At 33.1% G+C, this 12,046-nt stretch overlaps 1 protein-coding gene across 2 annotated transcripts; it reads left to right on the top strand.

The window, feature by feature from the left end:
- The first annotated feature begins 682 nt into the window (after positions 1-682).
- Positions 683-9,236, top strand: LOC136207122 (OVARIAN TUMOR DOMAIN-containing deubiquitinating enzyme 1). 2 transcript variants are annotated; one of them, XM_065998401.1, is made up of 10 exons: positions 683-837; positions 926-1,104; positions 1,236-1,301; positions 2,657-2,740; positions 2,866-2,988; positions 4,807-4,859; positions 6,181-6,230; positions 6,317-6,417; positions 7,487-7,759; positions 8,887-9,236. In XM_065998401.1, the coding sequence occupies exons 2-9, from the start codon at positions 940-942 to the stop codon at positions 7,745-7,747; spliced, it is 903 nt and encodes a 300-aa protein (XP_065854473.1). In that variant the 5' UTR covers positions 683-837; positions 926-939; the 3' UTR covers positions 7,748-7,759; positions 8,887-9,236. The 2 variants fall into 2 exon arrangements, with proteins under 2 accessions (XP_065854473.1, XP_065854474.1); XM_065998402.1 differs by lacking the exon at positions 1,236-1,301.
- Positions 9,237-12,046: the final 2,810 nt, after the last annotated feature.

Below are 12,046 nucleotides of genomic sequence, written 5' to 3' on the forward strand. Positions count from 1 at the left end.
AAAAAAAAAGTATGAAATTTAATTTTTTCAAAAAAATATGAAATTTAATATTAATAATTTTATTAATTCAAATTTAATTTATTTTGTTTGGGTAAATTACACTCATGGCCATTGAACATACCCATTTTAACACCGATGACTACTCAACTTTAACTAACTCTTTAAAATGATCGTTAACGACCTCAAAATGAAAATATTCAAGAATTAAAGTTGTTCAAAACAACATTTACCATGAAACCACATTTTTTTATTTTTCAAAATTATATTTTTTTTAGCTTTCTCTCTTTAAAAATTCACACACTATATCCTAACCAAACAACACCTATATGACATCAAAACGAAAATGTTCCAGAATTAAAGTTCCTTAGAATATCATTAACTCTTCGAATTTTTTATTTTAAGACGTTCAACGGTCGTTTTGAGGCATTGAGTGGTTATCAGTATTAAAAAGTGTAAAATTCAGTGACTATACCGCTAAGAATTGAAGTTCAGTGGTCACAACGTTAAAATGATTAAAGTTCAGTGATCATGAGTGCAATTTACCCAAATTTGAGAGAGATACACCATTCAAAATCCATAAAAATATGTACAATGAGTAATAAATTAGACTTATTAAATTAAATTTTTTTCAAAAAAATATGAAAATTCGAATTTTAATTTATTTTTGTTCCTTTAAAAGAAAATAAAAGGCATAAAGAAAAGAAACATCTATTTTTCGTAATCGAATCCTGTGTATTGTCCCAAATCAAATCAAATCAAATCAAACCAAACGGAGCTCTAAGCTTGCAGATCAGCCAGTTCACGATTCAACGCTTCTCATCAGTTTTTGATTTTCAGGTAACCAGTATTCCTCCTACTCCTCAAATTCCAATCCTTGAGCTTCTTCCATTCTTCTTCTGATTTTGTGATCTCTTTCGATTTTTAGAGAGAAAAATAGAGATGCAGACTGAAGAGGAGGTGCAGTTAGCGGATAGTGAAGTGAAAGTGGAGGTTAAGGCTTCAGAATTCGAAGAATGGGCTAAATTTGGGGACGATGATATCATGCAACAACACTCTGCTATTCGCTCCGCCGAAGCCGATAAAATTCCTTTCCTCGGCGACAAGGTTTACTTCCTGCTACGCATTAGTTTTTGAAATTACTTCAACATGTTGATTGCGTAATTCCTTATGATTGATTTTAGTTTTGCTTTCAATTGAATGTTTATTTGGTGATGAAAGCATTGATTTAATTACAGGAGCCTCTTTCTTCATTAGCTGTTGAATATCAATCAGGAAGCCCTATTTTGCTCGAGAAGATAAAGGTGCTTTACTTTGTGTTTCAATAGAATTGCAAATTTAGACCTATGTTACCAAAAATTTGAAAAGATTGATTTGACAATTATTTAAGTGTCACATGTACCTTCCAAACATCAAGTTTGTCGATAAATTGAAATAGTTTCGTACAATATTTTGTTTATGGACGGAAACAGTTTTGTATATATATATATATATATATTGATGAAAATGCTTATAACTTCATTAGATTAAAACACAACAAGTACAATAAGAAATCAATTCTTACAATCCAATCTTCAGCATTTAGGTCATTCCGATCATTCGGATCTGAGTCCTTTCTTTTGATGCAACCACGTAGATATATTGATCCACATACAAAATAAACCGTTTCCGCACTTGCTAAATTCGAAAATGATATAAATGAAAGAATAACAGAGACTCTTAGTTCATTCTCCGACTATAATATAAACAATTGACCATTAGCTTTTTAAGAGTATCAAAATACATGTCGGAGAGATGCTCCTCAATAATAGAGAGGGAAGAGACGCTCCTAGTGATTTGAGGAGTGATTAAGAGTCTCTTGGAGTTGATTTTTAATCCAAACTCTTCAAAATTTAACTTAAGAGTCCAACAAAGAAGTCTCCTGGAAATGCTTTTACACTAAATATCATAAACATAATTGATATTTGGAAGGTCTGAAGTGACGGTTAAAATAACTTAAAATTGATTTTGCTTGGAAACGCCAGTGTTAAATTTGCACCATTTGTTACGTTAGGGCTAAATCTGCACTTCTTTTAAAACTTTAGGGTTAAATTTGATCATTATCCCTTGTTTGATCTCACTATGCCTATTCCCATGTTAAAGGCGCGCCTCACTCGAGGCTTGTGCACCTCGTTTTGTGTAAAACAAATGTTTGACTAATTTTAACCACTAATCTAATTTAAATAAGATTAATCTTAACCCTTGATCTAAATAAGAATATCAAGGCATAACTAAATATAGAAAGACTAAAGGGATTAAGAGAAGTCACGTAAAGAAGAATATCAAGTGACATGAATGGTTATTAGCTTAGTAGCATTGGTTAGGTACTTACGTTAAGACTGTTAAGTATATGTTAATGTCTCTATGAAGTATGAACTTAACTTGGTGTTTTTGACATTTATGATTTAGTATTGTGTTTTTATGTGGTTTTGTTTTGTTTGTGTGGTCATAAGTTTGTTTTTTTTGGTTTATGCTTTAATTAGTAAAAAGAGTATATTTTTTTTTTCTGCACTTCGTGTTCCTCAGTCGCGCGCCTTGAGCCTAGGCTCCAGGACCCCTTAGCGCCTTAACATCTATGGCTATTCCTCAATGTCTGTTCTGTTATGGCTTTTTTCTGTAGGTGCTTGCAGAGCAGTATGTTGCCATGAGGCGAACCCGTGGAGATGGAAACTGCTTCTTCAGAAGTTTCATGTTTGCTTATCTTGTATGCATTACTGTTTCATATGCTTAAATCCAAATCTCCTTATTCTCTTATATTTGATTTCACAATTTCTTGTTCAAAGGAAGTTGATTTTCTAATAGATTACGTTTTTTATTTGCACAAAATAGGAGCATATTTTGGAAACACAAGACCGTGCAGAAGTTGATCGTATCAAAACAAATGTGGAAAAATGTAGGAAAACGCTTCAGGCATTGGGTTATGCTGAGTTCACATTTGAGGATTTTTTTTCGGTAAATCAATTACTACTATGCAGAACTATCTCTTTCTGTTTTATTTTTTGCTAGCTTATTTGCTCCTTTTACGCTGGTATTTCTAAGTAGGCCTGTTAATGTTGTGTTTAACCAATATGATTAGAGAAACAAATCAAGATTAGTGTATGCAACTATGTTAAGTTTGCATTTCCATTTGTTTGCCGGAAAATATCGTGCTGGAAAATATTTTCCTGATTTTCCGGTGTTTATTTGCTTTAGAAAATAAGTCAACGGAAAATATTTAGAAGTCAACCGGAAAATATGTGAAGGAATTTTTCCAAAAGTTGAAACTCTCATACTTCTTCTTTCTAATAGCAACCAAAGGTTATTCCCTCTTCTTTGATACTTGTTTCATTTCTTTAGATATCATTGTCACCAGCCATATTTATATATATAATTTCTAGGCCTAATACATCACCAGCTCCCTGAACTTGTCCATAATAGTAGATTGGTTCTCTAAACTTTACAAGTGTCTCACCAGCTCCTTGAACTTAATTATTCCGTATTACCATAAAGTTCAAGGAGCTAATCTACTTTTATGGACAAATTCAGGGAGTTGGTGATACGAAATAATCAAGTTCAAGGAGCTGGTGAGACACTTGTAAAGTTTAGAGAGTCAATCTACTATTATGGACAAGTTCAGGGAGCTGGTGATGTATTAGGCCTAATTTCTATGTTCCGGTCTGTTTTATTTTTGATTTCTCTGCTCTGATCTATTTTAATTTTGATTGCTTCCTCCCCTTGTTAAGACAGCAAACCACTTTTATTCGCTTATTCCGATCTATTTTATTCTTGTTAATTCCTATTTCTAGTATGAGTTTAATGTATTATTATTTGGGTTGATGGATTATATATATTAATTGGAATTTAGGATTTGTTGTCCCGAAAGCTATGACTTCGTCCAATATATCTTCTCCTCTTATGCTCAGAAAAGATGCCTCATATAAATTTAGCATATCTTCAACATCATTAATCAACAATTTTTGAACTTTTCGTGGTGGGTCACGGAAGTCGGCATCATGTTTTTCCATTTTTCATTATAATATATATAGTTGAAAATAAAAAAGTATGAATAAATATAATATTATACACCTTAAGTTAGTGACCAGAAAATATTTTCCGATGTAGCCAAACACCGAAAAGTATTTTCCAGTGGAAAATATTTTATTCTTCTCCACAAAATTTTCCAAAACACAATATTTTCCTGCACAAACGAAGCCTAGGAGATTAGTTAGTAGTTACTCACCCTTTTAGTGTGGTAATCCAAGGAAAGGTGGATCTGTGAATTTTGCTTGAACTCAATGTTTACTTGGATTCGAAATGGTAATATTTTCTGTTAAGCACCGGAGAGCATGGAAGGAATTTTGAAGATATTCTTTTCCAATTTGGGGCACATTTGAAACATAGTTAATTAAATGTAGTCTTCCATCTCATGTTGGGATGATTGAATTAGTAAAGTTACTGTTGTGGCAAACATTTAAGTGTTTAATGCATTATGGTTATGAAAATTATATTTGTACTACTTATTAGGGCTGGACACGGATCCTATAATAGATTGGACGGAATATCTGATGAAAAAGATTCAGAATTGGAATGAAATTTTGACTATTTTTTAACAAATTCGACAGTTCGGTAAAAAAAAAAGGGCAACAATTTGGTCCGATTTTGGATTATTTTCATCAGATATTCAATCTAATATAGTATCTTTACGATTCACGCCAAGTCCTACTACTTGTAACAACTCTTTTGTTATTTTCACTATTTACAAATAACACTGATTCTATGGGAAAAATGCAGTTATTCTTGGAGCAGTTGGATTCCGTTCTTCAAGGAAATGAAACATCAATAAGGTATGTACATTAACATTTCCAATTAGTGCATTTACTTGGTCATCTTATGTGCCATTCCTTGTGTTTCATTTTGGCTGTAAATGAGCCGAGCGGCTCGGTGTTCGGCTCGATAAAAGTTCGACCATGTTCAGCTTGATTTATAAAGGCTTAATACATCAGCGTATCCTTTAACTTGTCAAAAAAAGCAGATTGGATCCTGAACTTGCTTAAAGTAACCTATTGACCAGCGGGATTTGTTTAAAGTGACCTATTATTAACCCCTTGAACTTGCTTAGAGTGTTCTATTAGCCCTCTGAACTTGTTTAAAGTGACATAAATTTTAATTTGAAAAATATGTAAAAAAATTCAATTTTTTTTTTTAAATAAAGGTCTAGTTCATGATTCTAAATCCACAAAACAAATTAACTTTCTATTTATTTAGAGGGTTAATCATGTCACTTTAAGCAAGTTCAAGGAGCAAACGAGACAAGTAAGTTCAAGGGGCAGTCTACTTTTTTGGACTAGTTCAGGGAGCTCATTATGTTTTAAGTCATTTATAAATGAGTTGAGCTTGAGCACAAAACTCGGTTTGAAAGCTTGCGAGCATGCTCGGTTATAGGTTCATGAACAAGCTCGATTATAATGTTCATGCTCACATTCGTGAGTAAGCTTGGCTTGATTCGGTTTTTAATAATAGTATTATAAAGGGGGAAATGTAAAATAACGTACTTTTAGTGTAAACTTTAGTTTTGTAGGTTTCAAAGGGTTAAATGCACCATTGAAATTTCATGGTTATTTCAAAATGGTCACTCAACTTCAATTTATCTCAATAAGGTCCAAATGTCGTTTCGGTCATCAATGAAAGTTGACTATTGCTGATGTGGCAACCACATCACTTTTCCAGTCTCTTTTCGCTCTTGAAGTCGTCGGACTGATTTTATTGTGACAAAAATCAAAATGGAATGATTTTTATTGAGACAAATTGAAATTGAGGGACCATTTTGAGACGAGCATGAAAATTCAGTGTCCAATAATGATGCATTTACCCAGGTTTCAAAGCTCTGCAGTTTTGTGTTAAAGAAATTTCAAATGAACATTTGTTTAGGAGCGAAGTTCATGAACAGATTAACGAGCTGCTCGTGAACAAGCTTGCGAGCAGCTCACGATTGAGCTCGAGCTTGTCAAATTTCTGTCCAGTCGAGCATGAGCAGACCAAAGCTCGGCTCGGCTCGGCTCGGCTCGATTAAAGCCCTATCTATAATAATGACCATTGCTCCATTTGTTCTAATTAAATGACTTCTTATTTTTGGACAATAGAGTCTTACTTTTATTTTCTATACAGTCACAATGAACTCATAAATAGGAGCCGAGATCAGTCTGTATCAGACTATGGTGAGTAATTCCAAAGACTAGATGATATTAATTGATAAACTTTCATCCTAGTTGAAATATATTTCCTAACTCGATTTGTTGGTTAGTTGTCATGTTTTTCAGATTTGTTACTTCCGGTGAAATACGAAAACGCTCAGAGTTCTTTGAACCATTTATAATGGGCTTAGCGAATACAACAGTAGAACAGGTTTGTTCAATGCTACTATTCTTCAGTTGTATTAATGAGATTTCCTTTCAGTGTTAGTTTCAATATGGACTCTATTATTCGGCAGAAAATTAGGGGGCGTTTGGTTCACAATGGGTAAGGGAAAAGGAATCAAGAAAGGGAAACTAAAGGAAAGGAAAGGAATAAGCATTAATTCCCCTATGTGTTTGGATATGTTTAGGAAAGGGAATGGGGTAAAGGGAATCCAATTCCCTACATGGCTTGGGGTAATGGGCTTAACCTGAAGTGGGATAAACCCATAATCTAAAATGGGTAAAAGGAATGAGTTTTTTTTTTTTAAACAAACAAGAACAAAGGGAATGAAACCCTCTCATTCCCATTCCTAAAGACCCCGAACCAAACGCCCTCTTAGAGTGGTTGAAAGTATACTCTATCTAGGGTTTGTAAATGAGCGAGCTTGAACCTAAATAGGTTCGGTATTGGCTCATAATATCTCGAGCCGAACCCTTTCGATCCGAGCTTTGACTGAGTTTTGACCGAGTCGAGCTTTTATCAAACTTTGAAGTAGCTTTAACCAAATTCATCATGCATGATAGAATAAGTAGTATAGGAGACAAAAAAAAAAGCATTATAACATAATATTAAAAAAAAAACAATCACATGTTATGGTCGAGATTCAAGAATAGTAAATGCTACTCATGGTCGAAGAACATAAACTCCAGAAAAATTTACACAATGAAATATATATTAAAGTTTGTAATATATTTTGTTCTTTATCAAAATCTAATTTTCTAGCTACTTTTGATGAGTTAAAATTTGTGTTGTGAAAGAAAAATTTACTGAAATATTATATATAAAATAAAAAATTTAATGAAATATATATAGTAATTAAAAAATAATCGAGCTTGTTCGAGAGTTTTTGAGCCGAACCTAAGAAAGTTCAGGCTCGTTAGTGCTTGAGCCGATACCGGACTCGAATCGATTTTGCGAACTACCAAGACTCATTAACACCTCTATCGATGACTATGTAAGTTTAAATTTGCCATATCAGCTCTATATCTCTAACGTTCTTCTCTGCTCTGGCTTTTAGTTTTGCAAGTCATCGGTGGAACCTATGGGCGAAGAGAGCGATCATGTGCATATTACTGCCTTATCAGATGCATTGGGTGTGCCGATTCGTGTTGCATACCTTGACCGGAGTTCTTGCGATGCGGCTGGGGTTAGCGTAAATCATCATGATTTTGTTCCTACCGGCGATGATCATCCTAATAGTGATGGTTCTGTAACAAATAGTCCCTTCATTACCTTGCTTTATCGTCCGGGCCACTACGATATTCTTTACGCAAAGTGATTGCCTAACCTGGTAAGATAATCGTGAATCTCTCTAGTTCTCGTGTGTTACATTAGTGTTGGGAATAGCAGGGTGTAGTGTTTCTTTATGTCTATGTTACATGAAAGCAGATATAGAAATTGAAACGGAAAACGGGAAACTTTATTTGTAAAAAATACAAGAAACCGAAATTGGTAACTAATAAAAATATATGGATATATCTAGAGATAATGCTCAAATTTGACCTTAAAGTTTTTTAAGAAGTGCAGATTTAGCCTATCATATGAAATGGTGCAAATTTAAGTTTTAACATTTCCAAGTAAGATTAATTTTAGCTCTACATTACCCAAATTTTGAAAAGCTGGTTTGACTGTAATTTAATTATCATATCAGACCTTCCAAACAAGTTTGACGATCAATTTTGTACATTTTTGGTTGGTTATATGTAACTATATTAATAACATAGTACATTTTAGACACATTGAACAAAAAAAAAAAATTGTGATTAACTTGTATGTGGCTAACTTAGCATTTTAACAGTTTTTTTTTGTAAGTGTGTCATTGATAATCAAATGTCTTAGACGTAATTGATATTTGGAAGGTCCTATATGACAGTTAAATAATAGTCAAACCAGCATTTTCAAATTTTCGGTAAGGCAGGGCTAAATTTGATCTTGCTTGGAAATGTTAGAATTAAATTCGGACCATTTCATACTTTAGGGCCAAATTTGCACTTCACCGAAAACGATAGGTCAAATTTGACCCTTATCCCATATATATATCTATAAATAGTTAAAACGATAAGAATGTATACTCAATGTCTTTTTATATACATTAAAAAAAATTACATACAAGTCATAAAATAGAGGGGAAAAAAAGATTTTTTTCATTTTGGAAACTTGTAGAACATGATCTAGAAAATATCTGGGATTAACTGTTGCACTTCTTAAAACACATTACATCCTAGGAAACTAGATTCCAAATTTTAAGACACAGGTTTCAAATTTTTACTAATTACGGAAATGTTACCCGAATTTCATACAAGTTTCGGAAATGTCAAACACTAAAATCAAAGTTTCCGTGCAACATAACACGGCACCGATGCCTCTTTGTATGAGACTTTTTTGTTGATGTTTTCTTTTTTCTTGTATTTCCTGCAGGCTGTTTACAGATTCCTGGTAAATGCGGAATGTGAAGCGAAAATTTACTAATGGCAGGAAGCCTAGTGTTGTAAGTCAAAGGCTTTAAGCTCATTTGCTGAGTTTTATAGCTTGTTCAAAAATGTTCAAATGCTTCTGAACTGTAAAAGTCGAGTCGATACAAAAATGCCAAATTGATTGAGAAGATGCGAAAATGATTTGTTTCAATTCACGGATTGAGCAGGTCTTCACCTTGTTTTGGATCATGAAATTGCATTCCAGAAAAGGGGAAATATGTTGATTCGGTAAAACAAAACGAAAAACTTGGTGTTTCTGTCACATTTATATATGAAGGTATCAAATTTCTTCCAGTTTGTTGCTGTTAGTTTCAGAAAATATTGGTAGAGTTGAAGTCTCGGAACTTTTCTGCCCGAGATTGTTTAAACGGATGCCTTTTGATAGTCACAGGACGGGGTCTTTCATTTACGTTAGGTGGAAATTTCTCCCAATTTGCTGCTGTTAGTTTCAGAAAATATTGGTAGAGTTCCAAGTCTCGGAGCTTTTCTGCCCGACATTGTTGAAATCTGTTACTTTTGATAGTCACAGGACGGGGTCTTTCATTTATGTTAGGTTGAAATTTCTTCCAATTTGCTGCTGTTAGTTTCAGAAAATATTGGAGTTCAAGTGCCGGAGCTTTTCTGCCCGAGATTGTTGAAATCCGTTTAAACGGATGACTTTTGATAGTCACAGGACAGTGTCTTTTGCTTAAGTTAGATTGCAAATCTGCAATCAGCAAAAAATTTAGCATCATTCTCAATGGTTTTCTTCTGTTTTTTCTCCGTTGAGCAGATGTAGTTTAATTTGGGATTAGATTCCTCCAAAAACAAAGAAAATTAGTTTTTTTAATACTTAAGGTGATTTGATCATGGTAATCCGAGCGCCAACGACGATTGTTAATCCATCTCAGTAAAAAGGGGATATGCTAACAAAGAGTATGGCTATTAACGAGCCGAGCAGACCCCGAATTTGGATATTGGCTCGTTAATATATTGAGTCGAGCTCTCTCGAGCTGAGCTTGATTGAATTTGACTGAGTTTTGATAAAGTTGAGCTTTTAACGAGTTTTAACCGGATTCATTATGCATGCATAGAATAAGTAGTATAGGAAAAACAAAAGTCTTATAACATACTACACATGAGTTCAAAATATATATTTTTAAAAGAAAAAAATAATAATCACATGTCATATTGAGATTTAAGAATAGTAGATGCTACTTATCGGTGGAGAATACAAACTTACAAAATGTGATAACTTTGTTAGTAGTAGTTGTGTATCTACGATAACTGTATTTTTTTATATCAAAACTTAATTTTCTAACTAAAGGCTCAAAGCCTAAAGTTTTTTTAGTGACATTTTCTAATGGGTTAAATTTTGCATGAGTTGTGAATTATAATGAAAAACTAAAAATAATTAATAAAAGAAAAACTTTAAATAATGAAAATACATATTAAATATATATATAAAAAATAATAAAATATATACAGTAATTATAAAATAATCGAGTCTATTCGCGATTTTTTTGTATCGAACATAAGAAATCTTAGGTTCAGGTTCGTTAGTGTTGGAGCTGATCCCGAACTTAAGTCGAGCCTCATTGAGTGGAGTTTTGAACGAGCTGAGCTCGAATAGTTTGCGAACTGCTATAGCTCATTAACATCCGTAGCAAAGAGGCTGGTTCAAAAGTGTAGAGTCCCACCTTACGCTAAACAATTAGTGAAAATGGGGAATCAGCCCGATGAAGAAGCTAGTTGGGTATAAGAAGACGTCCTATGGAGATTCGCCAACTTCATCAAACAATACAAGGTTGAAGGCGCAACGAGGACAGTGGTAAATCAAGTGGGGCAAGATGTTACGTCCCACGGAAATTCCCTCACCCATGGCGGGCAGCAACTGCATCCTACCCTGTACTCAGTAAACCATGTTTTAGTCCTATGTCACTTAGCTTCTTGTGTCTGGTCTCTTTGGTGCGGCGAAAGCAATGAAATTAGCCTTGGATTCAAGTTGTATTTTGTGGTACGAAAACATGATACGGTCCAAATTTTCTCCAATCGCTTTTGGAGAGTTTAAATTTATTCTTAACGTACGAAATGGTGTAATTTTATTTTTAACGTTGCTAAACAAGATCAATTTTGTTCATACCTAAGAACATCTCCAATAGGGTGACATTGTTCTCTAAATTGTCAAATTTAGCTAGCCATTTAGAGAGTGACCACTCCAACAATGTGACATGGCTCTCTAAAATAAATAGCTAGCCATTTTCACTAGTTAAATTTGGCTAGTCTCTTTGGCTAGTTATTCTTATTTTTTATTCATTTTTTCTCTTTCCTCTTTGTATCTTTTTTCTACTTTTTCTTTTTTTTCTTTAAATTTAATCACTTTTAATGATAAAATAATCAAATAGAGAGTCAAATAGCTAGTATGGTTGGAGCAGAACATAAATTTGGCTAGTTAAATTTAACTAAACTAATATTTTATATTATTTTAGAGAGTCAAATAGCTAGTTAGTGTTGGAGATGCTCTAACAGAAAATCTGAGTGGATAGATTTGACAATTATTCAACTGCCACGTCTTATTTTCCAAACAAGTTTTTAAACTGAAACAGTTTCATGCATTTTAACATATTGTTTATAATTGTTTTAATAACATTGTACACATTTAAGATGGTTTTAAATGATTAACTTGTATCTTACATATTTAAATATTGTATTGTGACATGTTATTTGTAACTGTATTAGTAACAGAATAACTATTTTAGACATAATTGATGTTTGAAGGTCCGATGTGATAATTAAATAATGAGTTAAACAATAATAAACTAGTTTGTTGAAATTTTTTGTTAGATAAATAAAATTGAATCTTGTTTGAAAACGTTAGTGGGAGAATTACACAATTTCTTATGTTATGGGTAAATTTGTACTTCTCAGAAAACAGATAGGGGCAAATTACACAATTTTGTTTTGCAAAAACCGATGATCGTTTAATTTGATACTACAAAAATGGCCATTAACGAACTCAAAATGAAAAATTCCAAGAATTAAAATTGTTTAGTGCCACATTTACTATGGAACCAAGTTTTTTATTTTCGAAAATCATCATTTCGGAGCTTTCTCTCCCTAAACAT

The sequence above is a fragment of the Euphorbia lathyris genome, chromosome 9, assembly GCF_963576675.1.
Source record: "Euphorbia lathyris chromosome 9, ddEupLath1.1, whole genome shotgun sequence".
In the NCBI taxonomy this organism is placed as follows: Eukaryota; Viridiplantae; Streptophyta; class Magnoliopsida; order Malpighiales; family Euphorbiaceae; genus Euphorbia; species Euphorbia lathyris.

Coding starts and splice junctions, on each gene's coding strand:
- LOC136207122 (XM_065998401.1), top strand. CDS start 940: ATGCAGACTGAAGAGGAGGTGCAGTTAGCGGATAGTGAAGTGAAAGTG. Junction 1,105..1,235: donor TTCCTTTCCTCGGCGACAAG/GTTTACTTCCTG, acceptor ATTTAATTACAG/GAGCCTCTTTCTTCATTAGC. Junction 1,302..2,656: donor TTTTGCTCGAGAAGATAAAG/GTGCTTTACTTT, acceptor TTTTTTCTGTAG/GTGCTTGCAGAGCAGTATGT.